The sequence below is a fragment of the Opisthorchis viverrini genome, assembly GCF_000715545.1.
Source record: "Opisthorchis viverrini unplaced genomic scaffold opera_v5_397, whole genome shotgun sequence".
Lineage (NCBI taxonomy): Eukaryota > Metazoa > Platyhelminthes > Trematoda > Opisthorchiida > Opisthorchiidae > Opisthorchis > Opisthorchis viverrini.
The window spans coordinates 162,996-190,834 of NW_008752051.1; the positions used below are offsets into that span (position 1 = coordinate 162,996).

General features: G+C 47.4%; 2 protein-coding genes across 2 annotated transcripts in view; one reads left to right on the top strand and one right to left on the bottom strand.

Moving 5' to 3' along the window:
* Positions 1 to 325: 325 nt before the first annotated feature.
* The window catches only part of T265_10665 (hypothetical protein), a gene marked incomplete at both ends in the record, with an annotated part of 48,259 nt that continues 20,745 nt past the window's right edge, over positions 326 to 27,839 (top strand). Inside the window, 7 exons of the mRNA XM_009177114.1 lie at positions 326 to 654; positions 9,166 to 9,380; positions 11,410 to 11,512; positions 16,534 to 16,864; positions 21,973 to 22,167; positions 22,261 to 23,125; positions 25,868 to 26,245. Of these exons, the coding sequence (XP_009175378.1) occupies positions 326 to 654; positions 9,166 to 9,380; positions 11,410 to 11,512; positions 16,534 to 16,864; positions 21,973 to 22,167; positions 22,261 to 23,125; positions 25,868 to 26,245 (2,416 nt within the window). The remainder of the gene's footprint in view (positions 655 to 9,165; positions 9,381 to 11,409; positions 11,513 to 16,533; positions 16,865 to 21,972; positions 22,168 to 22,260; positions 23,126 to 25,867; positions 26,246 to 27,839) is intronic.
* Positions 21,237 to 26,643, bottom strand: T265_10664 (hypothetical protein; the record flags this gene model as incomplete). The annotated part of the gene is made up of 3 exons (XM_009177115.1): positions 21,237 to 21,573; positions 26,098 to 26,493; positions 26,627 to 26,643. The coding sequence occupies 3 exons, from the start codon at positions 26,641 to 26,643 to the stop codon at positions 21,237 to 21,239; spliced, it is 750 nt and encodes a 249-aa protein (XP_009175379.1).

Consider the following 27,839-nt stretch of genomic DNA (forward strand, 5'->3'; position numbering starts at 1 on the left):
AGTGGGGCCACATCGAAGGACTCCATTATTCAGTCTTCTTCGATTTTCACGACTCTTAGTCCCTCCAGAAAATGCCTTGCATTGTTGATTGGATATTGAGATCTGTTGGTGAGATGCTTCAGTCGCCTCCATAGTTTTCTCGAAATATGTCGAGTGAATGTAAATGAAGTCCGCCTACGCACGCAGTCTGTCAGTTGCAGGTATTTTGCCGACGTCTTACATGCTAACTCATGTAAATTATCACGACGCAATCAGACGATCTCTGGTGCAGGCTGTAATTTTTTCCTCCGATCATATAAGTAGTATCGTATATCATGTAGTTAATATGACTGTTCTAAATCCAACAATCAATGCCGGTCATTCCGAATCCTCCGTGCTTACGTATTTCCACATCCCTTTCACCATAATAGCCCTGCTTCCGTCAATCCGGTCTTTCCTTTGTGATGATCTGGGTTCCCTCCCGTTACCGCCGACCGTCGACCACAAACGCCGAATTCTACTAGAGCGCATCGATGTGGTCACGCTTGGACCCACCCCAGCCCCTCCTGAGAACCCGCCACCCATTCCTTCCATCCAACGCAGACCTCTTAGTAGTGTGGTTAGGCTATTCTCTTCATCCAGAAAACGGTACTCGCTCCCTGCATCCATCAGATAGTAAGTACTTTTATTCCGTTTTTCGTCTTAACTTCCAAAGTTTCTTCTAATGCTTTATACTTCGTGTCATCATGCGGTTTGTCACCGATACAGCCCCTAAAGCAAACCAAATGGAGAACTTTCATGGTCGTCGTTGACAACAACACTAGTCCAGAACATGGGTGACTCACTACCCTACAATATATTTGATCAAGGGGGCGAGATGGCTCAAGTGGTTGGAGCGCGAATTTATTAACCAGAAGATCCGCGGTTCGAACCCGATCTCTGCCTGTCTATCGACTTCCCCTATTTAGGCTTGGGCAGCTTAAAAGTACCCCAGCCCTTGTGCCTCGTTCAGACGTCATGGTAGCTAGGCACCCAAAGGGAGACACAACTGGACGCCTATTATTATTATTATTTTTATTGTTTGAATAAGCCGTTTAACGAAAAGAAGGCAAATGGGACTCAGAAAGAGACCCGAAACCAACCTCCCATGAATACACAAGTTACCTACACCTCTTTACTCTTTCCTGGTTTCTTATGATGCCATGAACCTACTTGTCGTCCCGCTCAGGATCATGTCCTCAAGATCCTCTTTTCGGCGAGCCATTTTCTGACAAAATGGCCTTTTTGTCCTTTTTTTTCGGGGGGTGGGTGGGGGAAATACTAGCTAGTTGCCCTAGCTTTTCATGTATCCTGCAGCTTAAAGGTGAATTGAATGGAGAATTACATCAAGCTGCACAGAATGTGACTTGTGGCTCCCATTTCGCTTGAGCATAGGCGATGCGTAATTAAGTCACTGACGTTGATCACCGGCGTCTGTGCTTTTTTTTGTGTGTTTGCGGGTACACTGGTTTGGTGGCTGATGACTTTCGCCGTTATCCCGGGGAAGTACCGTCGGGTAAACCTATTGGACAGTTTTGTGGTTTTGTCACACCAAGCCCCCCGGTTTGTCTCTTGGTTGTTTATCGGTACCTTCACGAAGATATCGTGCTGTCTTGTACTGGATTCCGTTTTGTGCAGTACTGTTTTATTTTCGATGTTTTTTTTTTCACAAACGATATCTTAGCAATTTGTACATTCCGAAGTGTTAATGTTGGACGGACCAAACTGACTACTGCCTAACCACATGTGTGCCTCGGACGTCTCATAAGTGATGCGCGATACCCATCCAAATGTGGTGTTAATTCCTGATAGTAGGCCGTCAGTTTGGCTTGAGAACCCTCCTCGTTTATTCTCTGATCGAACATCCCCGAGTTTATACTGAACATTGAGTGGTCAGCTGGTTCGATGTGGCACTGAACCCTGCACGTGGGCATATCTGCAAACGAATGCTAGCCCACTGTTTCCATGAAAATTCTCGGGAACCCAAGGTCTCTCTTTGTTTTCTCTTCTTTGGTTGGACGGAAATGGAAAACCGGCCTTAGTAGTGATGCGGCTGTTCAGGGGACAGATGGCTTAGTGGTTAGAGCGCGAATTGCTGACCGGGGGGTCCGTAGTTCGAACCGGACCTCAACCTCTCGACTTCTGCTGTCTAGGCTTGGGAAATCTGGCAGTATCTCAGCCCTCATGCTTCCTTCGTCTGTCGTGGCAGCTAGGCACCTAAATGGTGTTACAGCAGAACCATTTTTCTCATTTTATGGATTGGCAACTGACAGGCTTTTCCACTAGTGTGTAAGTGCACAAGTGGTGTTGTGCAGTTCCGGTCATGGTGCCGCTGAACTGCTTTTCGTGTTGCTGCTCCATCACTGCGATCTGCGTCCATGGTTACGTCAACGCCGACGATGATGTGGGTTTTTCATCATGGTGTACCAATGCTGTCCACGTGCAGTGATAACGTTACACGTTCCAATTTACCATACTTTTTTCTGTTTAAACCAAACGCCTTTTCGAACTGCTTCACTAGCTTGAGTGACTGTCGTGATTGGACCAACGGAATGCACGGTTGGTAGGACGGTCGGGCCATTCACAGCAAACCAATGTGAATTAGATGACATTTGTTCACATAACAGTTCATGAATATAATCTGTAATTGGTTTCACCGTCCACATGCATGATACCAGCACGGAAGTACTTTCGACCTTGTGCAGATTTTTCTCTCGGTAGCAATATACGACGGACTGAATATGGTGTGTGGAATTCCAGTCACTGATCCGCGCGGTTCGTGCGCATTGGTCTGTTTGTGCGTGACCCCAGTTACACTGCCGCAAATGATTCTGAGCGTGAGAGTTTCTGAAACCGAGACTTTGCATCCAATCGGGCTTCATTTTTCGACTGCACTGTGTTCCTCTCAATAGATAAGCAATCTTTATTCGGGCCAGATGGCTCAAGTGGTTAGAGCGCTTATTTACTGACCGGAAGGTTCGTGGTTCAAACCCGACCTCTGCCTCCCGACTTCCCCTGTCTAGGCTTGGGCAACCTGGTAGTATCTCAGCCCTCGTGCTTTCTTCAGGTGGCATGGCAGCTAGGCACCGAAAGGGTGTTACAGTTGACTGGTTATCTTTGGTATTCGGACATCACTTAGTAGACTATAGCAAGTCTATCGTCAGACGAACTATCCCCGTCAGAGCAGTTGTTTCCTCGTGTTGTAACTCCGAACGCTGCTATTTTCAAGTTACCCCTCTTCTGATAAGCCTATTCCGTTTGTGTCGCGTATGGAACTAAGACTCCTCAGTCAGGTTTCAGTTGGGCTCTTTCATGCGTTGGGGGCGAGATGGATTAAGTGGTTAGAGCACGAATTTACTGACCGAAAGGTCTGTGGTTCGAACCCGACCTCCGCCTCTCGACTTCCCCTGTCTAGGCTTGGGCAACCTGGCAGTATCCCAGCCCTCGTGCTTTTTTCGGGTAGCGTTGCAGCTAGGCACCGGAAGGGTGTTACAGCTGAACGAGGACCACTAATATGAGCAAGTTGGCGAGGTACTTTCGCTCGTTGACTTTTCAACATTGCTTCACACCCAATTCAACCCAGACTTCAACTGCTTCGCACAGTTATCTCAATCGCCTTTGAAAATGGGTCTTTCCAACCCATCTACGAAAGACGAGCTTTCGAAATCGATTACCGAATTACGAAGCGCAAGAGTTTCTGGCGAAAACGGGATACCTGCGAATCCCGACACTGTGTATTATATGTGCTACTGATGAGCTCCAACTGGGTGAAAACTCCGGTCCAGGGTTCCAGCCCCCTGTTGTTGTGAACTAAACGAAATAACCACGGTAGGACAGGAGGGCGATCGTTCAGCCGAGATTGGTGTGGCTACAACGCTGAAGAAGTTTTACCAACCTCAGTTTCTCATTTTCCCTCCCCAAGAAAATTCTCCGATTGACTGACGGCTTCATTCACGCTGCTGTTGCACGACAGTGATGCAGACGAGGTGTCTCAGTTTGTCAACCGGAAGGTCCTTGGTTCGAACGCGACCTCTGCACCTCAACCGCTTCTATATAGGCCTGGGCAACGTGGCAGTATTTAGGCCCCCATGCTTCCTTCGGCTGGAGTTGCAGCTGGGCACTAGCCGAAGCATTTTTTTTTACCACAGTGACTGGCTACACCCTCTTCATTATCTGTCTTGTCGCCTATTGGAACCGTTCTGAAGGCAATTCATACCGTCTGGTCTTACTATCACTATGTTTTACTCTTATTGCTTACCTGATACACGTTGATTCACAAACTCGTCATTTTAGTGCGGTGACTCATACACACTTTTATCGTCCGCCCTTGTACCCGGGCGGTGTTTCTGGGCACACCACCTATGTTCCTTCGGATGGTGGTGATACAATCGCGTTTCTGCTCCGGACATGCTTGATCTAACCACAATTACCCATATTGGCGTCCTGCATGAGGCCGACGGTTGTAAAGTTTATGTCTTCCCATGTGGTTTGGACGCTTAATGCATAGAGTAGCAGAATAGAATCATGGGTCTTACTTAGTTCACGCTCTAATTGACTAAAGGTAGTGTATTGCTGACTTACTTTTTTCTGTTCAGCCTTCTTCCGCCTCTGCACCCATTTAGACTGAGCGTTCTGTTGATGTGTGCGAGTTTATCTGGGTGACACCATGTACCTTGTAATTGTGTCCAGTGTACACCCCATTTCATGTAGCTCCATCTTTGCTTTAGCTACAGGCAGAGCCGCCCTCGTCTTTCCCGAGCAATGCGACCATCCTGTGTTTGTCCATATAAACGGCCGGTGTAGCTACTCAAATCCGATTTCTAGTAAATTAAGTCCCTTGAAGCCGCTTGCCTCTGAAATTTGTGTGGTCATTCAGATGCCTAGCGATGTTTTTACTTATGCACGAGGTGGTTCAGTGGTTCAGGAGCGAACTTACTAATCGGAAACTCGCTGTCTTACAAGCATGATTTAGTCGAAGTCCTTATTATGAAGAAAGGAATAAAGGCGGACGAGGAAGGGGCTTAGTGCTAGCTTACTACAATCATTCCAAGGTGTCTACACCTGCAGACACTCCTCCAGGCAATCTGGATAGAAACTGACAACAAGAACGCCAGTGACATCGATTGGCAGCCATATCTTGCAGCCCCTACAACGAGGCGTAGTAGGGATCACGTGATCCTCATCCTGGAAAGGCGAGTAGCATCTTTCCTTGGTTGCTATCCAGTTGTTTGGGTTATTCTCCAACATTTTCCCCCCGTTTGTTCCACTTTCTGGTCAAGAACACAACACAACAGGTGAAGACTACAACGGTTCACTTGTACATATGCCAGCGAGCCTATCAACTAAACGAAACTTGAACTAATGGAATATTCATCGTTCTGTGCGGTAGGTATGCCTGCGGTGGCTTTGGAATAACATCCATCCATTCGGAAACTAAACCATCTATAGTGTTATGCATTTCGTAACAGCATGATATAAGGGCTCCGAGCATGTTTGCTTCTGTGACAGTTGTTTTTTCCACACATTGTTTGGTGGCATAAATCACGGTTTTAAGCTGCGCTGCAGAATGTGCTATTCCTGCTGGAACGTTCTGGAAAAGCCAACTGTAGACGCCTCATCTGTTCTTTGGATACGGTGTTTTTTTTGCAAATTGAACATTTCAAACGCTGATATTGTCAGTGACATTTCTAACTACAGGAATCTAACTTTTTTTCGAAATTGAGTCAGCTCAGAGGTTAGGGCGCAAAATTACTGGTCCGTGGTTCGAATCCAACTGCGGTATCTCAGCTGCTCTTGTCTAGTTTTGGTCTATCTTGCAGTACCTGGCCCGTTGTGGTTCCTTCGGGTGGTATGGGGCGAGATGGCTCAAGTGGTTAAATCGCGAATTTACTGACCATAAGGTCCGTGGTTCGAACCCGACCTCTACCTCTCGAATTTCCTGTCTAGGCTTGGGCAACCTGGCAGTATCCCAGTCCTCGTGCTTCTTTCGGGTGGCATGGCAGCTAGGCACCGGTTGTCACAGCTGAAAGATTTATTTTTTTCAATGGAAGCTAAGCACCAGAAGGTCTTATGACTGGGCGGTTATTTCGTCTTTTTGTTACTTTCTTCAAACTTAGCTGATCTATGGAGCATTCCTTCCGTGTCTCGGGGCACTGCTCATGCAGCTAGGTTGCAGATTCACAACATTTAATGATGCACGGAAATAACCAATATGCAACGCTCCGGCTGAGAATCGCTGTTCCAGGTGAATGGGCCACCAGCATCAAGTAAACAAATCAACTTGCTATTAGTGGGTTACGTAATGCGTGACCTCTGACATGGGGGAAGCGTGTAACCACCAGCACATGCTGGACGTTCTTGAATTAGGACATCTTGGAAAGCCAACCTGTTGATGCGTGAGCGATGTGATTGGTTCATCCGGCGCCTTGAACGATGGCCCATTAATTGCCCTGGTTGTGTCGGCCTACTGACCCTACTGTCGGACGTCTGGTGTTCAAATCTCGGCACGCCCAAGAATATACATTCCAGTGTTTCTCCGCTTTGGTGTGGACTCACCAGAAGAGGTTGGCCAGGACAAGAGGACTGTTCAGACGAGAGTGATGTAAATCTGAATTCTAGATCCACTCGCCCAGCTATGGTTCCTTTCCAGGCTGCGACTTAGCCGGAAGGTGTTGTAACGGCATTTTCTCAGCTTACTTCTCGGTCTGAGCCTCCCAAACTAGCGTTCACGTCATAACAACCACCAAGGGTGCATAAGGTATATCAACGCCCGAGACGAAGTGCAGCGCTTCATATATATAGTGTAGGCGGCAATAACTTTCCGGAAATTCTGACGCGTTCTGGATGCGTCATTGGCGACCGGCATTCGGCCAATACTGGGTCGTGATTGGCTTTTGGGTCCAGACTTTCGACCAATCAAATCTCGGGTGATGCCGGACCGGCAGCCGTCCCGAATTCTTGGCCAGTCTTTCGTGGGCTGGGCTTCTCGGCCGTAGCAGCACTTGATTGTGAGCGGTAAAGAGGGGTTCGTGTGGAGTTCCGCCTAACAGAGGGGTGTGATAATGATGGGTTATCCAAGTCTACGTGAGAACTATTGATAAGTTACGGTTGTATTCAAGCCATACCTCACTTGCGCAGGTGCCGACACTAAACTCTGACCCACCTAATCATAGAACGGTGTAGATGGAAGCTGTATCAAGGTATGTCCTTTTGGAGGGAAGCAACCAATCGCTTTTGCTATATCTGTCCATATATATTAATGTAAAGGGACTAAAGCCAATTACCATAGCAGTGCTCGATCAGTAAGCGGACAACTTGTATACAACACTTTTTGAAATGTATACAGCCTTTTATAGAGAGCAAGAATTATCTTTGAACTTCTCACAGAATCACGCTATTCTCCGTGCGAGAAGCATTGAGGTATAAAAGCTCGACCGTGATTGGCGGACGCTGACCAATCAGGGCACCTTCTGTAGCCGGTTCACCTTATGCCCGTCCAATCGGCGTGATGTTCGGTTGTTTAGAATAACCGGTATTCAGGCACTTGATTCCAAGGCCATTTCTTTTAAAACCTAACTAGCAATTTTCATCATGTCCGGTTTGCTCACTATAGCCTTTGTAAGTATTTTGCGACACACTGGTTTCTTATTATACCTAGTCCGGTTGACTCCATCACTTCAGTTGTTTTGTTTCTTGGCACTGCGTACATCTCACCCATCGGTGGTCTATAATGAAAGAAAAGAAAGAAAGCGTTCAGCTGTAGCACCCTTCCGGTGCCTATCCATGCCATGCGACCCGAAGGAAGCACGACGGCTGGGATACTGCCAGGTTGCCCAAGCCTAGACAGGGGAAGACGAGTGGCGGAGGTCGGGGGTTCGAACCACGGACCTTCCGGTCAGTAAATTCGCGCTCTAACCACTTGGACCATCTCGCCCCGGTCTATAATGATACTCCTGCGTTAGGTCCCATAGTCCTGAGCAAGTGTGAGTCTATAGTTTCATGCCTGTGTTCCGATTTCGTTGACTCGAATCACAATGGCCCCTCTTAGCGTATCAAACTGACTGTTCCGGTGACTTTTATTCCTCCCCCACCATCTCTTGTTGACCGCTTTTTGGTGCATCGCCTCATCTGTCGGGGTGTATCCGATCTCAGTAGGTCTTGGACTCACGTCCCCCACATTCATTAGGACCACAAGGTAACCAGTTCTCTTTGTCCCGGATAGTTCAGCCCTTTCGATGACCCGCTTTAGAGTATCTGCATGGGTGTCTTCAAATTGGCGGTTTGCCTCTGCTTTGAAGAAAAACCACACAACAGAAGACGTAAAAATTCACTCTGACGTTTTTCACATAAGGCGCGAGGACGGGAATCTGTGTAGTTTGTCTATTTTCATATGTTGCCTTAGACAACCGAACCGGGTCATACAGAGTGGCGACTGCTTCAAGCACCTTTTAGTTTCGAATTTGAGTGATACCATCGGCTGTGCATTTTTACGGTTCCATTACATCATCTTCTGGTGATTAAAGTCGTTCCAGGAAAGAAAAGTGCTGATGCTGCTCGTAAAGGTATTTTTTTAAAGCAGCGATGCCGTTACCATCCTGTATAGGTAGATTGGTTTAGTGACAGCAGGTATCAGATGCACGCCTGTAATCAAAGTAATCGCTCTTTGCTTCACTCTGAGAAGTTTGGTTGGCGTTTCTTGATAAAAAAATGAACTAGTCCAGCTGTGGCACCCTTTCGGTTGCTAGCTGACATTCCACCCGAAGGAAGCACGAGGGCTGGTTGCCGGAGCCTAGACAGACAAAGTCGAGAGGCAGAGGTCGGAACTTCCGATCAATGAATTCGCGTTCTAACTACTGACCCATCTCGTAACCGTCTGGTAACAAAAGGGTTAAGAACCGTCAAGGTTATAAACGGTGATGTTGTGTGAAAGCACATATGGTCAGGTTAGCTATCAGGTGAGGTGGAATCACAGGCATTCTTCATAAGTTTTCTCACTGCATATCTGTAGCCATTTCTTGTTCCTGTCTTTTTTCGTTTCCAACCGCGCTTCTAACCAATCAGCCAACCCCGTGAGGCATTTTCAAGGGCACGCCTCGTTGAACTTTAAATCTGGTCTGCTCCATAACAAAACCCCTTGTCCTTATTCAGCCCTCCTCAGCTACCGGAAGTAGTCGAACCGCCGTTACCCCCGAAAGGACACCAACATGCGCTGTCGTTACAAACTTCGAAAACTACAGAGGATTATGAGGTGCCACGATCCGTTGTAGACTGTGTCTCTGGGACTGGTTCCCCATCTCATCTATCCAGCCAACCGTTGTTGCGTCAGCACTTGCGTAGCCGACATTCGATGTCCCCTCAATTGGGTAAGCTTTTCATAGCCCTCACTTGTCCCCGCTCTTGTTCTCATGGACCTAGTCCAGCCTCGTGAATTAGTTTTATCTATTGGTTCTCTTTGTGTTATTTACAGCTGTCTTGTCGCCGATTTCCTCTCTGCCACAGCATGCACCTCCTAGCTTTCCACGTCCTAACCAACAGTCTAGGTCTAGGGTACTGGTTGCCTGCTGCTTTTTTACGCTGTCCCGTTCTGTCGATGATTCATTCTCTTGGGTTTACAGCTGAACACTTTATCGTCGTTGGATTGTAATATTCGGTTTCAACGGCTGCTGCCGGCCCAGTCGTGAAAGTATGACCGGTGTTTTGCATGATTAGAGACACGTGGAAATACTCCTAAACAAAGACAGCCGCGTGTTGTCTCTTCACGAATGAACGCTTCTCTGCGTGCCCGCATTTTCGGCTCGGTGATCTGAGACTGCATTCTTTTTGTGGGTTTGTTGTTTATGACTGGTCTCCCTTATTGTCTTTCTAATCCCCGACACCATGAGTAGTATAATGCCAATGTTCAAAACGGGAATGTGTAGTTCTCATTCACTGCCTTCAGTCTCCACGGCCAAAAGCTGCCAACGTGATGAAGTGGCTCAGTGGGGATCACGCGGTCCCCATCCTGAAAGGCGAGTATCACTGACAGCACCCAAAGGTTTCGTTGAATTCGAAAGTAGTTCATTCACTGCGCACAGCGGTGCGGCAAATTTCCTGTCCAAGGCAGACGAGTTTTATCTTGAAGCTAGACACGAATAACTGTTATTCGGTTTCACAACCTGATGACTGTTCTCTGTGAACTGTGTCAGCTGGATCCTCAAATACCGGTGTGGTTTTTTTGTAACTACTTGAACTCTAAGCGAACTGTAGGTCCTTATTGTCGGAGACTCTAGTCAACACGTATCAAGTAGTGTGAATTTTCCGCGAATGTGTGTTTGGTCTAGGTACTACTTATCCATATTTCTTGTTAGTTTGGCGTTCATGGTTAGGGTCGGGCGATGACGGTTGTTTGCTAGAACATCCAACAACTGTATGTTTCGACCACTTTGAGGCGAGATGGCCCGAGTGGTTAGAGCGCGAATTTACTGACTACAACCTCCACGGTTCGAACCCGACCTCTGGCTCTCTAATTTTCCCGGTCTAGGCTTTGGAAACCTGGCAGTATGCCAGCCCTCGTGCAACCTCCGGGTGGCATGGCAGCTAGGCACCGAAAGGGTGTTACAGCTGGATAATTATCTTCAGCCCACGTGGCTCCCTCCGTTGTTGGACGATCTTTATGGTAAATTATCACTCAGTAGAACTGTGCCAAATCCTAGTTTCGCTTCCTGACTGACTAAGGTCAGGAACTGAGCAACGTTTTTCCTGTTGATGTTAAATTTACTCCTACTGGTCGAGTGAGTGTTTGTACCGGCCTCCTTTCTTCTCTCGTGACGCATCTTATGAATTGGCCGCTGTCAGGTTGCCCCCCTCCCCCCGGTTTCCTCACTGACTCGATCGATCGATCCTTCCGCCAAAGAACTTTCGTGTTACCCCTATGCGTGTTTTGTTTTTCTTTTGGGCTACGCGAAACACACAGAAGCGGCTCATTGACTTCATATTATGTTATTGTCTTTGGTAATAATGCACCCTGTCAGCACACCGTTCCGACCGCTAATTAGTTCATCCTAATTTTGGTGTCATGATTGTGGCGACAATGGTGGTGCAGCTGTTTTTTTTCCGTGTGTGTGTCTGTCTCAGTTTCGCTTGTGCACATCTCATTCGTCTTGTCCACACGGTTGGTTTGTTCTTTGTCCCGGTCCTACCACCAATCGCCCCGTTTTTCGGACACTGACACGTTCATTTGCACCGAGAATGACACCGATGAGTCATGTTCAGGTGAGGTTCTGATCGACCCATGCGAACTTCATGTTCGAATGTTGAGTTGTACCGGAACCATCATGTTTTCCAAAGCCGTAACAATCACATGTGCCGTTTTTTTCCATCATCCACTTCATCCACTCTAATTTCTATTCACAGAAATCGTCCAGGCCAATCAGAGCACAGCCTTCGTTTCGCCACAGACGCCACAACTGCACCCACCGATTGTGACCCCAGACAGTCGGGATGACATTGCTCTCACGTGAGTTTCTTTTTCCCCCGATTTCTTTGTGTGCTTTGTGAGCACGAGATAGCTCAGTGCCAAGTTGCTGGTCAAAAGGTCTGTGGTTCGAACCCTAACCATTCTGCATTCTGACTGCTTGGGCAACCTGACAGTAGTTTAGGCCTCGGGCTTCTTTCGGATAGCATGGCAGGTAAGCACGAAAAGCGTGTTACAGCGAGACGGTTTGTGACCTGGTACCCCTACGTCCGTAGCTTCCATGAGACCCTCTTTTTCAAGTGGTTTCCAATGCCTGGTGGAATTACAATTCCCCCACTATTCGTGGGGAATCGACAAATTCCAGAAACCGCCTGATATACACAGACACTGTTTATGCCTGTAGTCACTAAACTGTCATATGGAGTCTCTCATGAGGCGTGAGTAACGATCGGTTTCACGTACATTTTTACCAATAAACCTTGGTGAGCGTATGTACAGGCCGCCCTAGACTTCGACCTGTTTGTTTGTTTTCCCTTCGCGACAGCCCATAACGTTATCAGGTCTTTTCCCTATCCAGAGCCCATCCTTTCTAAGGCATATTAATTCGTTCGTGTTTTCGTTGTTGTACGCCCTCCAGCATGGGGTCCCCGTCTGTGTTTGGCTGGAGACGTTGAAAGAAATGTCGACCAATCGTTATTAGTGTCGTTCGTGCTGTCAGTTTCTTTCCAGATTGTCTGATTGAGCGGATGGAGGTGTAGGCACCTCAGAATGCTTGACATAGGCCAGCACTAGGTCCCCACTCTCACCCACTCTTTTCTCTTCTTTTCACCCTAGGGCTTTTAATATAATTATATATATTTGTAAAGGGGAAGTCGAAAGGCAGAGGTCGGGTTCGAACCTTCCGGTCAGTAAATTCGTGCTCTAACCACTTGGGCCATCTCGCCCCTAGATACATACCTAGACGAACCTCATGGTTGTACGGAAGTGAAGCATCAGTGCCGACACTGTTGTTGCTGTCTTTGATGATGATAATGATGATGATCGTTATCTCCACACTCATGATTCCGGACGCGCTGCTATCACCTGTGTTCAGTTTCTGTGTTTATGAAGACGGATGTTCTACACTTTATTGTTCTCTTCTGGCTGGACTGACTCACCCACCTGAGTGTTCTCCTTTTCACCCTATTCAGCACTACACGAATGCTTGTTACTGTTGTTTTTCTATCTTTTTCCCCTAAACAGTATGATGTTTATGGATTTTTCTGAGCTCTAGTGGTCTTGTATGGTGTTCGTGACTTTCCCGATTGGGTCGGTTGAGTTTCCCGGTGTCCCGTACTTTTATCTCGGGCATTTCGGAGGCCTTACAAAGTTGTTTAGCAGTATTAGTGTTACAATTATCAAACTGTTTAATCATTTTCGTGTCCAAAATTGACGCGTCTGTATTCAATCTTTGCTCGTACGGTCGGCCAAGGATAGTCGTCCTAAGAAGGAGCGTGTCCAACATACGACTAGTTTCATCATTCTCTTTGAGTGATGTAATCGTCTTGAGCCTTTTGTCGAGAAAACCTAATCGACCGGACAGGTTAATGATTCGGTACTGTTCCGTGACCAGGTCATGGGTCATTTACCAAGTGAACCAGATTGTAAGGATTTTCTGATGCTGTATAGGGACTGTTTTTTATCTCACACGTTGTTGTTCACGTGACCTTTTGACATCTACTGCCATCAGTTTGGGATTAGGTCAGGAGTTTTAAGCTTACGGCTGTTGTGGTCAACTTGGAAAGCAGACAAACTAAAGCAAAAGAGGTCGGTGAACTCGTTCTCACGCCTCCATCCTCTATGTCAAGAGGAGACAGGAGTTCTTTCACGTAGTAGACGTTTCAGTCCCCCAGAATGCAAATTTCCGTGCTGGGGTCGGGCTAAGGTATCTGTTAATGTTTAGGCCTTGGCAACCTAGCAGTATTTCGACTCTTGTGCTTTTTTCGGTGGCACCTAAAGGGTGTTACTATTATAGTGTCCAACAAGAAAATCGTTCAACTCTAATACTCTTTCGGTGCCTCACTGCCATGCCACCAGAGGGAGGCACGAGGTCGCCCAAGCCTAGACAGAAGAAGTCGAGAGGCCGAGGTCGGGTTCGAGCCACGGACCTTCCGGTCAGCAAGTTCGCACTCTACCACTGAGCCATGCCGCCCTTCAACAAATAAAAGGTAGAGGACTCATTAGCTTCAACATGCAGTGATCGGTGAACACAGTCAAGGTATGGTTTGTGCTGTTGTACGCCAGTGAAGCACCGGTGTTCCCCCCTGATGTTGCTGTGAATAAGGGCGACGGCGATGGATCTGATTCGGAATAGTTCGGCGAGTACAAGATTCCACGGGGAGACGTTGGGAATTTGGCAAGACGATGTTAATTGCAGTCACCAGATCCGGTGATTTGTATCCTGATGGCCAACGTTGCAAAGGGTCTGGTGCCTAACTCCCATGCCTCCCGGGAAAACCATGAGAACTCTCAGGCTGCCCAAGTGTAGAGAGGAGCCTTCGGGATACCGAAGTTCGATTGGAACCACGGTTGTTTATCTCATATGTTCGCTTCCTGATCGCTGAGCTGTCTCTCCACATGGTGGACAAGGAACAGAAATACAGTTTTTATTTCCTCGGGCTACTTATTGACGGCTGTTTTTCGGATAGCAGGACTTCTGAGGTCAGGTGGCCCAAGCCCACCAGTCCCAGCACATTGAATCACCTGCATATGATAGACAGGTTTCCGCGAAATCGGCTGCACTTTTCATTGTAGGTCCACTGATTTGACTTTCGCGCTCCGAAAGTTGAACAAAGCAGGAATCCTAGATCACAATCGAACCGTTTGTTTGCGTTTATGGAAGTGGATTCAATCTCTTACGAGACAGGCACTTTATCATGCTTTAAAAACCTAGGCTGAGGAACGTGCCACTTCGAGGTGAGCTTATCCTTATGGGGGCGAGATGGCCCAAGTGGTTAGGGCGCGAATTTACTGGCCGGAAGGTCCGTGGTACGAACCCGATCTCTGCCTCTCGATTTCCACTGCCTAGGCTTGGGCAACGTGGCAGTATCCTAACCCTCGTGCTTCTTTCGGGTGGCATGGCAGCTAGCCACCGAAAGGGTGCTACAGCTGAACGATTTTTAGTCTTTGGATTTGATTCAGACGTTTTTCTCTGTCCGTTGTTATCTTACATTCGCACATCTGGTGAATGCAAAGTTACCTACCTCTGCGAGGTCGTTATTCATAGGGTTCCGCTCTTCTCCGGGGTTCAAACTGGTCGACAAACGAGACGCGCAGCTGCAGTTGGCGCCGAAATGACTGGGCTTTTTTTTATCGCGGCATTTTGCTCACCTGACTGACACTAGCCAGTTGGCCAGCTGTTCTTGGCCCTGAAGTTCGCCCCAGTGGTTTTCCGAACAAAAAACCTGGTTGTTCATGTGATACTGACATGGTTGAGTGGACGGATGGACGTGCTGACGAATCACGTACTTCCGGCTTGATGAATCATACGTTTATCACACCTGTCAGCACCCCATAGGCCACAGTAGCTGGCTTTGTTTTTCTCTACTTGATGAGGACCCGACATAGCCCGTTCTCCCGAACACTGCACTGTCCATGATGACGGTGTTGGCATTCGTTTCACACATCACCTGAAAGTCTCCAGCATGTTGTGCAGTTGTTCTCTAGTTTGTTAACCGGAAGGTTTCCAGCAAACAGCTAATCCAGGCTCGGTACATTGTGGATAGTCGCCCAACATCCTAACCTGTCATTTATGCTGTTCCCGGCTGTACTACGTTGGTGCACTTGGGACATGTACTGCAACCGTTATCATGACTACTGCCCAGTTACCAGCCTTACCACAACAGGCTGGCCTAATGGCGAGCCATTACAATACGTTTACCAGTATCGTTTATCTTTGATAGGCATGATCACAAACGTAAGGGACAATCTAAAATGAAACACTCGAGAGAAAACATGTTCTCACTACTATCGTCTTCATTTTGTTGTTTTATATTGACGCCTTCTCGTGTCTCTACTTTGCTCAGTTCGCACGTCGTGATGTAATTTTATGTTCATATGCTCTCGATGCACATCGTCGTTTTTGTCAGTGGCGCTCGTGCACCCAAGCTTTTGCCTTCACTGCATAGCTTTCTTCCCAATTCCCCCACTCAAAAGTCCACTGTCAGTGCTGTGCTTACACCCCAGAGAGCCAGAGGCGGTCAAACAATGACTTCGCAGCGAAGTATAAAAGCCATTACTAGCATACTTAGCTGCTCTGGTCATTGCTGTCTTCCTGGATGGGGACCCCGAGACGTGCCATATCAAGGGTTAGAAAGACACGGCCCAGTCGAGCCCTCAATGGCGCTCATGCATCCAAGCTACTGCCTGCAATGCATAGCTCCCTTCCCAATCCCTCCACTTGACAGTCCGCTGACAGTGCTGTTTTTACACACCAGTTTATCAGCTTCCGCCTCCAATGCGCAGTTATCTACACCACCTCCCCAAACCATCGGTGAACGAAACTGTGGCAACTACAACCACTGTACGGTTATTACAGCTGACAGTGATGATGATGTCTTCTTTGTCGAGTGTTTTCGTGTCTCTTGTCCGTGTCTGTGCTTTTCAGTCGTATCCGTGGTACTAAGACGCAAAAACGTACCCGCACGCGTTTCAGTTCATACTCTGTATTAGCGTGCTCCCATGACTCGGCGTTACGTCGTTTCCCGGTCGGACGCATTTTGTTATTCGCTGGCTGTCAGTGTTATGTGAATGCATTTTGTTCGAAGTGTAGTCCTGCTTGTTTACCATTGTCACTATACTGATGGGACGGCGGTTCTGAGGTTCACAGTTTTCATAAAAGGAACTACTCATAGGTCGCAGGAAACTCTTGGGGCTCATCCGGTAGACACAGTTCCGGAGTTTCCATCATCCTTTTGTTCTACTGGAATCCAAATTGCACAAGATTCGACAAATACACTTATTTCCATATAAAAAAATTTGCTTCTCGTGAGAGATTGGTTTTGTTTGTTTTCCTCTTCCCACAGATTGCCCAAAAAATGCCTCACCACACAGACTCGACGATTCAGTGCTTTCATGGACTCACCTTGGACTCTGATTGGTTCGTTGCATCACCGCTACAAGCCGAACAAATGGACCAGATTGAACATGTGTCTGCTGGCCAGCGGATCGCGACTGATTGCTTACAAGTCGGGAAATGCCATGAATCCTAGTCTGGTCATATTTCTTTGTGGAGCCACAGGTGTCTATGCCGGACGCGACAGTGGCATGGATTTTGTTATCAAAATCGCTCATCCCACTCGGGGGACCACTGTCTTGGCCGCGGACACAGAAGCGCAAGCACTGATGTGGATTAAAGTTAGTCTTCAATGTGTTATGTTTTGTTTACGTATCTCGGAAGTTGTATTAGTCCTGATTGTAGTGTGACAGATGAGGTGAATGCACGAATCTGCAAGGCTCGGGCCGCGTTTGCTAATTTGAGACACCTATGGCGTCAGAATGGTTTATCCCTGAATCTGAAGGGACGTGTGTATCAACCTTCTACAGTACGGGCTGTTTTGTTGTGTGGCTGTGAGACTTGGCCTATTCGAGCAGCGGAACTAAGACTTCTTCAGGTGTTCGGAAATCGTTTTCTCAGAACCATAGCTCGTGTGGGTTGGTGTACGGCAGTGAAGCATCGGTGTTGAACACTGATGTCATGCTGTCGATGATGATGATAATATGTTTTTTGCGATTCCTGCTTTCAGCGCCGGTATATTCCCCCACCCACCCAGGAAACGGAGACCCTAGTAAATATTAGAACGCGTATGTTTCTGAGTGAGCAAAGGTGAACAGCGTCGAGCCAATTCGTTAGCCATACGCCAGTTACTAGGTTTTTGACTGAAGCTTGTGTGAAGTGCGTTCGCCAGTGGAGCAACGTTCGCTAACCGGCCCCCAGAACCGAATTTCGTTGAAGCAACGGACCGTGTTTGGGAGGCAAATGTAAGCACGGTCCGACTGCATGGTTTTGAGACGTGATCCCTCCACCCTTTCGGCGCTTAGCTGCCATGTCAATTAAAAGGAACACGAGGGATACTGCCAGGTTGCCGAACCTTCTGGTAAGTAAATTCGCGCTAGGCTATCTCCGATCCGAGGACCTCAAGTGTTGGATCACCAGTGTCTCTTTAGCCCAGATAGCTGCACCGATTCCGCAAGCACATGGTGCGTAAACAGGTACTCGGTACTGAATCGGACTCGTTAGAAAGGCAGATTAAACTCACCAGCTCGAGGTGGCTGGAACGTGTACTACTATCGAGCTGAGGTCGGTGGCGTTTCCCTAACGGGGACCCACATGTTTCTGCTTGCATGCGGTTGGGAACCCTGCAGGGCATGGCACGCAACCGATCCTAGTGATGACCCCATGATGTCATTCCCCGGTCAGACCGCTTAGCTAAAGTTCGCCTGTTTTCGTGCGCCGTGCTTAGGTCGGTAGAGGTTCACAAATGACCCCGCTGTTGGCGTATTGATTTCACATGATTCTGAGATGTGTTAATTTCAGCGCTTCCAAAAAAAAACATGGACACCTTGTCCTTGATTGTTTCCTGTAAAGACGAGATGGATCAGTGATTAGAGCGCAGATTTACTGAACGAAAGGTCCGTGGTTCGAATCCGACTTCTCCTGTCTGAGCTTTGGCAACCTGGCCGTATCCCAGCCCTTGTGGGGACATAGCGCTTCTTCGCAAATGAGTCTATTTCGCTAATTTCGTGCAATTTGAGTTCAAGTAGAACATCAGGTTGACAGGAACTCGGGTGCTGAGCCTACCTGATGAGCCCCCAGAGGGACGAAACCGATCGTGAACTGTCCCAGTGTTTTCAGCGTCTTCATGAGTAGTGTATTACATCCGTACCCTTCCTTTTTCTCTTCTTTAGTAAGTCTTCTCTCATGGCTGTACGACATGTAATTTTCAGCGTGGCCTATTGCTGTCAACGATCATGGTGATGATATGTGGAAGTCAGTTGATTCTGTCGTTGAAACTGAGAATCAGAAGGCGAAAGAATGAACCCAAATGATGGGATGGGCAAGCCCTGATGCTGACCGCACTGTACAATAAATGAAGTGGATTTTGTCACACTTGGCTCACCATCTCTCGCGGTACGAACCGGGTTTCCGTCCAGGCAAACGACATCAGCAGGTCTTGATCAGCTGATTTCCCACACTGAATGCTTATCACACGTCCTTACGGTTTAATACAATATTGCTAAAATCGAGGCATTTGGAGGGCGCCTAGCTACCATCTTTTTGCACTGCTTCTCTGTTTTTTTGAGCTTGCCATCTTGATTCGCAAGCTCCATACACAATCGGATTTCTCCGTCGCTTCTGCCAGAGATAATCGATTCCGGTTGTCTTATCCTGTGTGGTACATGCACGGCCATAACTTATGCATTTTTAGCGGACGGATACACGCAAACACGACTCGGGGCCTATCACGATTCACCCACCTTTGTTTGCATTTTCTTGCCCACTGTCCACATGCCGCAGACGTGGGAGACAAGCCCAGGTGGGGTTCATGTTGTGATTGGGACTTAATAGTCCTTTGAGCGTACCACCACACGAAACAGGTGATTCTCTAGTCTTGGCCTCGTCCACAGACATCCATTTCTCTCGCATGCAGTGATGCGTCAGTGACCAAATCGTTACACACACATTAGTCTGTACATTCCGCCCGCACTATCTGACTCCTTTTCCTCTGGATAACTTGCGTGCCCGCCAGCTCTCAGAAATGCCCAAGCACTAGCAACCGTACACGGCTACAAGTAACTAGCCTGGTTTCTTGGGGCTTACCTACAAGACAGCCCCTGAAGCATCCATGCCTTTGAAGCAAGTTTGATGTGCCATGGGCGGAACTGTAGACAACAGATTCTGGTTTAGATACCACCCCCAATCCACTAACGCAAGATTTTGACAACCACACTAACCGACAAGAGCCGTTAGTTGACACTAAACACTGGTCCAGTGTGATAATCTGAAGAGGATTGACTTACTGATTGGTTCCCCGTCCGTCTTATAACCTGGCCAATTTGATGACCTGCTCACTTGGCCTGATGAAGCTTTTGTGTCAAAAGCGAAACGTTGCCCAAATAAAAAAAAACTACCGATTGTTTACCAAGCTCTTCTGAAACGATGACTTCTCAATCGGTTCCAAACCTTTTCCAATTGATTATGAAAATATACTGCGATATCTCGAATATCGTGCCAACTGAAACATGAGGCGACCTGTGTGCAGTTGTAGAATATCAGTTGAGTCTCTCATGAAAACCAAATTGATTTGCAAATGAGTGTATTTCTCGAAAACAGTGCAATTTGGGTTCAAGTAGGTCATAAGGTTGACGGAAACTTGGGGACTGCGCCTACCTGATGGGCCGGTCCCAAGAAAGGCGAAACCGATCGTGGGCTGTCGGAGAGTTTTCAGCAACCTTGTGAGTAGTTTCCTTTATGATTAGATACCACTTTGCTCTGATTGCTATGTTCACAACTCATGAGATAATTGGTCTAACCATAGAGAACTGTGACCAGGGAGGTTCGCATTTCAAACCATTCATTCTGATTCCTCCTTTTCAAGTTGTTCACCACAATCCCCTCATGCGTAGATTGGCAAACGGTGCCCGAGCGGGGCTACTTGGTTCAACCCTAGGAAGTTTGGGCGAACCAGACGGTGAATTTTGACCGCACACGAGGTGGTCTTGGTGCTACACCACATGTTTTCCGTCAGTTGTAGAAGTGAACACAAACTCCACTGGTTCATCTCCATTGTCGTAACCAGTATCATCCTCCTCGTCTGATATAAATCGGGTGCAAGGTCTAGATTGGCATCAGCTGCCACAGCTTCTGCCGAATTGAGCTTTGAACAAGACAAGTCAAAACTCTAAAGCATGGAACCTATTATAACGGCCTCACTTAGTCCAACCACTTGCTGTACTCAGACGTCTGTTCTGATGGCAAGCACCAGATGAATCCCAGTGCTGTGGTCCTCGTGAAGAGAATCGTTTCTGTCATTGACCAAAAACAATTCATGCTAGCACATGGGCTGTGGGATTCTTTCGGTCTACACCTCACTGCTGCTTACTCTCAGAGAAAACGGGACACGAAAAATCACTAGTCGAAAGGTTTTCGTTAATCATAGCATAGCCCCTACAGTTTCGCGACTAGTCCTCAAATTTTCATGAAGGAAACTATCCACAAGGTTGCTGAAAACTATTGAACAGTCCACTACCGGTTCCGTCCTTCGTGGGTCTCATCAGGCAGGCGCAGTCCCCAAGTTTCCGTCAACTTGAACCCAAATTGGACTGTTTTCGAGAAATCCACTCATTTGCAAATCAATTTGGTTTTCACGAAAGGCTCAACTGAATCTCTCGTTTGTGATATTCCCAAATTGGTCCTCAAATTGGTCGAATGTACTGGAGCTGGATGGATCATGATATGATGCCACAAGCTCTTGGTCAAAGCGATGAATCAGTGGTTAAGATGCGAACTTATCGATAGGAAGGCCCGTAGTTCGAATCCAGCTCTCGGGCATCTCGACTGCTTTTGTCCAGACTTGGGTAACTTGACAGTATCTCAGTTCCCGTGCTTAAATATTTGTAAGCGCTTGCTTGTCCACAAAACGTGCTTGACCCGAATGCTTTTGTGTTGTTACAGACGGATGACTGATAATCAGTTTGTGACCAGCGGAAGTTAGAAACAGTTTTATGCTCAAATGAGCTCGAGATGGCTGACTAAGAATACCTCAAACCGCTCACCTGTAGCACCCTTTCGGTACCTAGTTACCATGCCTCCTGAAGGAAGCACGAAGGCTGGGTTACTACCAGGTTTCCCAAGCCTAGACTGGGAAAGCCTAGAGGCAGAGGTCTGGTTCGAAGCACGAACCTTCCGGTGACCAACTTCGCGCTCTAACCACTGAGCTAAGGACATTTCCGTCAATAACTTTGGTTCTAATCCAGCCACGGTATCTCGACTGTATATCTCCTGTATAGGCTTAGGCAACCTGACAGTATATCCTCCCTCATGCTTCCATCGGGTGGCACGGCAGCTAGGCAATGCAAGGATGTTACAGCTAAACGATCGTGTTTTACTCTTTTATGCTGACAACTCCCAAAGTCTGATTAATTTCGCTACAATTACCCGACGAGTGTTTCCTTTAAGTGGGACAAATTCGATGGCATTGACCTGGGTTATTTAGTTGGTATCGTATCCACGGTTACGAAAAGGTGACCACTTTAGCTGACTCGAGGTAATCAGATGTCTGGGGTAAGTGCTGATGAGCGAAATACTCCATCGATGAAGTAATTATTTTCCGATAATTGTTTTCCTTTACCGACCAGATAGCAATTCAAGCGCGTTCTTCACTATTTTGCAATATGGGGTCGTGTGGTCGAGCATATTCTGATCCAATTGATTTCCAATATTTCTTCTCTCATGTTTTTCGTAGCAAATCAATATGTATGCACAAGGCATTACTCCATCGGAAATACACTCATTCCTTGAGCATCCGGGCATAACAAACTCAATCTCCTCCGTTCCTCTGTTACCTCCATCATGTATTCCTGCTACTCCGATCCGTTCTCCCTCTCAGCCGGATGGGGACCATCTAAACGGATGTTTACCAAACGGGTTGGAAATTCAGGTAACTTGTTGGCGGGTGCTTTTTTTTCAAATACCACGGAAGTCTGTTCCGGGGTTTACCCCTCCCAATTCTGATCTCTCTCTCTCGTTTCAGGAGGACAGTGGATTCTCTGCCCCAGTGTCATCTGGCAGTGAGGGTAACAGTGCGGATGGCGTAGTCAGCGGTCACGCATTTCAGTGCCATCCGTCTGTGTTTAAAAGTCAATCATCTTCCAACGTGTGCCTATCCTCCGCAGTGACCTGTATTCCTGGGACCGTCGTCACTGATAGCCCTAGTGTTGGTCCTCACGAATTATGTAACGCATGTAAAGCGATACAGACACCGGTAGAGTCCACTTACCCCCTAGTGTCCACCACCCTTGTCCAAGCGGATACAGTATCATGTCGCAGTGTGACGTCCGCCGTAACTCTTCGTCCACGTCGAGAAAGTTTGTTGTCGTCGATGAAACGCAAAGTCGAATCATTGAATTCGAAGCGTCGCGCCAGGAAATCTCTACCTCAAGCATTCGGTACTATGGAGTCGCGCCCCTGTGCGTCAAACACGATGGGTCTTGCTGAGTCAAACCAACCCGTAACTAACGTAGAATCCACTAGCCTTCTTGCTGATGACAACAAGTCTTTCACAACTGCTGTACAAATGCCACCACCTGCGGCGGCAGCTCGACTTCCAGGGAGTTCGGGAACCTGTGCATCTGGGTTTGATTGGCCTCAGCTGGAATCTGCTTGTGGTCTTTTTCTCAAATCGTCTCCTCTGTTTCCCTCACCTTCCCCCGGCCGAATGCGACCTCGCTCGTTTGTCGGTCCTTCCGGTGGTAGTTGGGATAAAATGGACCAGTCAACCGTTCCTTTTAACGCCACACACATTCATGGTCCTTTGGTCGATCTCACCCACGTGGGCTTCTGCCCGCACCATCGGGGGATTTCACGATCTGATTGTGAAAGTCACGTGATTGTATCTGGTGAGTTGAAAATTTTATTTGCGCCTCAACAGAAGGCTAGGTCATTACACGATTCACACTTTCAGTTGTTTCCTGACTCATTTGCTGATACTGATGTAAATGCTCCTTCAGTTCATCGCCGTTCAGTTATTGTTGCATCTTGCGGACGGTAGTGCAACTCTTGTGCAAGTCCTTGTCTTGCTTTTTCGACCAATTCGGGGGCTTAAGACCGCTGAATTGATATCTGACGTGTTCTGGAAAACCCAATTCAGTGACGCGCAAATCCGCAATCCAATAATTTCGAAGTCCTGAAATTTATCAAGAAGGCGCGATACTACTTGTATAAAAATGCGCACATGAAAGGAACGTAAACCCTAAATTAGGGGTCTTCCGTCTCAATGGCTGCACAAATCGTTCAAGTCCGACGAGAACCTTAAGGCGTATTATAAACGCCACGGAAATTGCATAGCAGATCGATGTGAACTAGCGACAAACGTGTACGCACAAGTCGTGGTAATGCAAGCGGTCAAAAAACACGTTTAAAACGTCCGCTAAAATTAATTCGATATATCAAGGGTCAAGAGTTCATGGAGGATTACGGGTGTGTATCGAATCCATAAAGTAGATGCAGAAATCAATGAGTTCAGGTGCGGTCAGGGTTTTGTCGAAGAAAGCACGTACAACGACCTTTACCACTGCATTTATAGGGTCACCGTGGAATTCATATCAGATCGGAAGGACGGAGCGGTCGAGCTGTAAATGGGTTTGGCTGACATTCTGCCTGAATGGGACAGGTCTTCGTTCACTCCGCCGCTCCCCACTCGCGACATCCGTCCAGTCGACATGCTGTTCGGTGATTTAGAGCGACTGGCCTCCGCACGTTTATAAACAGTTCTCAGTTATAGGCACTTTGCGGTGTTTTGACGTTCTTTTCATACGGCTTGACCGCATCAGATGCATCGCAGTCTGCAAAATCATGGGGCGAAACAATATCTACCCTAGCGGTGGTCAACAGTATGCCAGTGAAATGAGACGAAATCACGTCAGTGGCGCACACAAAGTTGCTTATCTACAGTGTGGTATTTTGACTCATTCTCCCATAGCAAGATTTTGTTGTGCCACAAATGGATGGTCTAAAGTACCAGTCAAAGCGTTGCAGAGAGGTGTATACTACTGATGAAACATGCGAGTAATGTCTAGCCTAGAGACAAAGCGCCTCACGCCTGATGGGAAGTTGGCACGGAAATTATGGGACCATGTTGCAGTGCTTGGTCATTATTGTTTGATCTCTAGGGGCCCTTCACGAAAGCTCAATTTCTTTTAAAAACTGTCCAGTCGAATAGCGCGCAACTGCTTAGTTTCTGTCGGTGAATCACAAAGGTTCGCACTAAAGGACATGATTCCTTCTGCCAAAGCGTGGTTTCTGTTTGACCCGCACCGATTCGATGCATTCACTCAGAGCCATAGACCACCGTCTATACGTTGATACGAAGAGAACGAGTCAAATCTATTGATGTGAGATGAACTCATCGAGAGTGTATTGCTTTTACGAAAGTTGATACATGTGCGGATCCAGCAATCTGCTTTAAATGCTCCTTGATTCCGCCGACTATTGTGTCCCGGGGAACTTGGTCGCCGTGAGAAATCGACGGTCAATTGCATTACTCGTCTATCCTCTTCAAATATAGTCGTGTATCTTTGCTGCCTCTGCCAATTTCCTAATTGTTGAATTTCGCGTCTGTGAACTGACCTCCACTTTTTCTGTTTGATTTTATATGTGTTGCTTGTAATTTTTGGCTAATTTGGACGGATGTTTCATCCTCATTACGAATCAGCAGTATTCTGTATGTCGCGAAACTGCAACGGGGAGTTTGGAACCCCTGACCTCCCGCTTAGTAGTTTAAACGATTAGTCTTTCGACCACGAACGCCTGATTATCAATGTGGTTCACTCTTGCTCAACGCAGAACGATTTTATCTGACTTTTCATCCAAATTTACAAGGGCCTTAGAACTACCAGGCCTTGGGCTTTGCTTATCAGGCCGTATGTTGTAGGCAAGGGTGTGGCCAGATCCCGAAAATCTCAGCCACACCTGTTCTTAATCCTGAGACTCATCGTGGGGGTGCGTTCGTGGTGATTAACAATTCCTCTACACACGCCTGTCGGCTATTGATAAATTTGTCTTTAGATGTGATTGTTAGTCAAACCAGCTGTTGACTTTGTCCACACCACTACTTTGAATATCCGGTTAAATTTCAAACCCATGGCATGGAATGGTTTGGTCCTCCGCGAGTGTCGATGACTAATCGGATACAACATCCTGACTATTCACGCTTAGCCAGCTGTATAATACTTGTCTGAATTGATCAACAACTGGGTAGGCTTGGAATCCTGCACAAAGTCATGGTAACCAGCTTTACAAACTGGTCGGCGCTTATAAGTGACAGTGTGATTCATTTTTCTGTGTGGCCAGCTGATTGGCCACCAGAACGGCGGAAAGACCTGTGTGGCTGAGATTTTCGAGATCCGATCACACCCTCACAGTTTTCGCATCTTTTGATCCCTTGTTGGCTCATTCTTTTCTTTCCCAAGCTGGTCCGTGAAACTTCACCACGCAGCACTGATTAACTCCTCATGGGTACAACTGGTTTCGTGGTTCTTATTAACTTGTCCAATTATTCAGTTCTTCCATGCTCGCCTAGGTTTCCTATCAGAAGATATCCGATTTCATTGTGTGCACGCCTTTGTTTCACTCATACATAGGCGAGGCTTACGTTTCCATTCCGGGGCGTGTACCCTGGACAAATCGTTGGTGTTGTCTTCGTTCCCATTGTCTGGATATCTATCCACTCACAAAGCAACCATCGCGTGCTCGTTTGTTCAACTCGCCCACCACGGATGACCAGTCTATCACGCAGGCGAATGCGTGGCCCTTTTTCTCTCTCACACTTGAACCAGGTCAGGTGGAGCTCGGCTTGGCCGGGGACAAATACCACAAAGCAGCTCTGCGTTTGGCTGTTCCGAAACAAAGTGCTTTGGCAATTTTGTTCGATGCTCCAGACAAGTTACAAATGGGAACATGGATTCGAGGGTTCATCGAAGCTCTAGGGATTATTCCGTTGGATCCATCGAAACTCAGCTGTGAGTACTGGCTTATTTCAGCCATTTTTTTATTCCGTTTTATTTCTTGCCAAATGTAAAAAAATCGCTCAGCTGTAACACCCTTCCGGTGCCCAGCTGCCATGCCACCCAAAGGGAGCATCAGGGCTGAGATACCGTCAGGTTGCCCAAGCCTAGACAGGGGAAGTCGAGAGACAGAGGTCGGGTTCGAACCACGGACCTTCCGGTCAGTAAATTTGCGCTCTAACCACTTGAACCAACTCGCCCCTCTGACCAAATATGCGCAGGTTCAGGCGCTGAGACCAGCTTACTCACTGCACCTGTCTACGTTGGAGGGAAATCAAGACCCCTCGCGTCCATTTGCTCTCTTTCTGAGTTGAGATTGTGCATTAAGGCAGGTACACTTCCTCTGAAGTCATGTGGTCTTCCGAATCAACCAAAATCGTAATACGTACAAGTTTTGAGTGGATGTAAGCTCTTATCGTACGTATGCGTGAAAAACCAATAGCAGTTATGTCACATGGAACGACTTTGGACTGTCGAAAAGTCACGAATGTCAGTTTGACCGCCTGTGTGCTGAGTAGCCTTTGAGCTAATACTCACAGTGTAAACTCAGGTTGCTATGCTACCCATCAGGTCAGTCGTCAGGTCAATCCATCATCGCAGTCGGGTTTTTTTGACGAAAAATTATGTCTATCGTCCAGCTGTAGCACCCTTTCGGTGCCTAACTGCCATGCCACACGAAGGAGGCACGAGGGCTGGGATACTGTCAGGTTGCCCAAGTCTAGACAGGGAAAGTCGAGAGGCAGAGGTCGGGTTCGAACCACGGACTTTCCGGTCAGTGAATTCGCGCTCTAACCACTTGGCTTATCTCGTGTGTCTACTTGCTATAAGTCAACGTTCACTTCCAGTTTTATTTAACCTAGTTCTTAGTTCAGTCAATATTCCTCTTTTGTGGTGTTGACGTCAACCGAATACCACTATATAATAAATAATGCAGTCGCACCCCCTCGGTGCCCCGCCGCCCGAATGAAGCACGACGGATAAAATACTGTCAGGCCAACAAACCTTAAACAGGGACAGGCGAGATGCCGGATTCAGGTTCGAACCACGGACATTCCGGCTAGTAGGTTAGCGCACCGAGCTATCTTGAAGCAGATCAGAACATATCCATCACTGCCTCACCCGATCTACCTGAACACCTCCCTTTGATTTGTTATTGTAGTAGCATACCTAGGAGATATAAACTCCATGGTAACATTCATCCATTTTTGTTGCTGGAATCAAAATTCCGTGCTTCTCCCAGCAATGATGCAGGTTGAATCATGACGCTTGCCTTGGCTAACTTCCTTGCCCAAGTAGGTCCTCTGTGGTCGGTCCTAATTGGTTACCTATGATCTCAACTACTAAATCATGTGAGCAGGCGTTTTATAAACTACGCACACCGATCGACCTACCGTCTTATACAGCGACCACTGTCCGCGCCCATCAGCCCATTTCAAGAGCAGTCGAACAGGTGCGAGGATGATCGATTTGTTGACACAACTGGCTGCATGTTGCTTCATAGACCACTTCGACGTTGGTGTGCAGTCAGGCATATTGCCCCCTGGGTTGG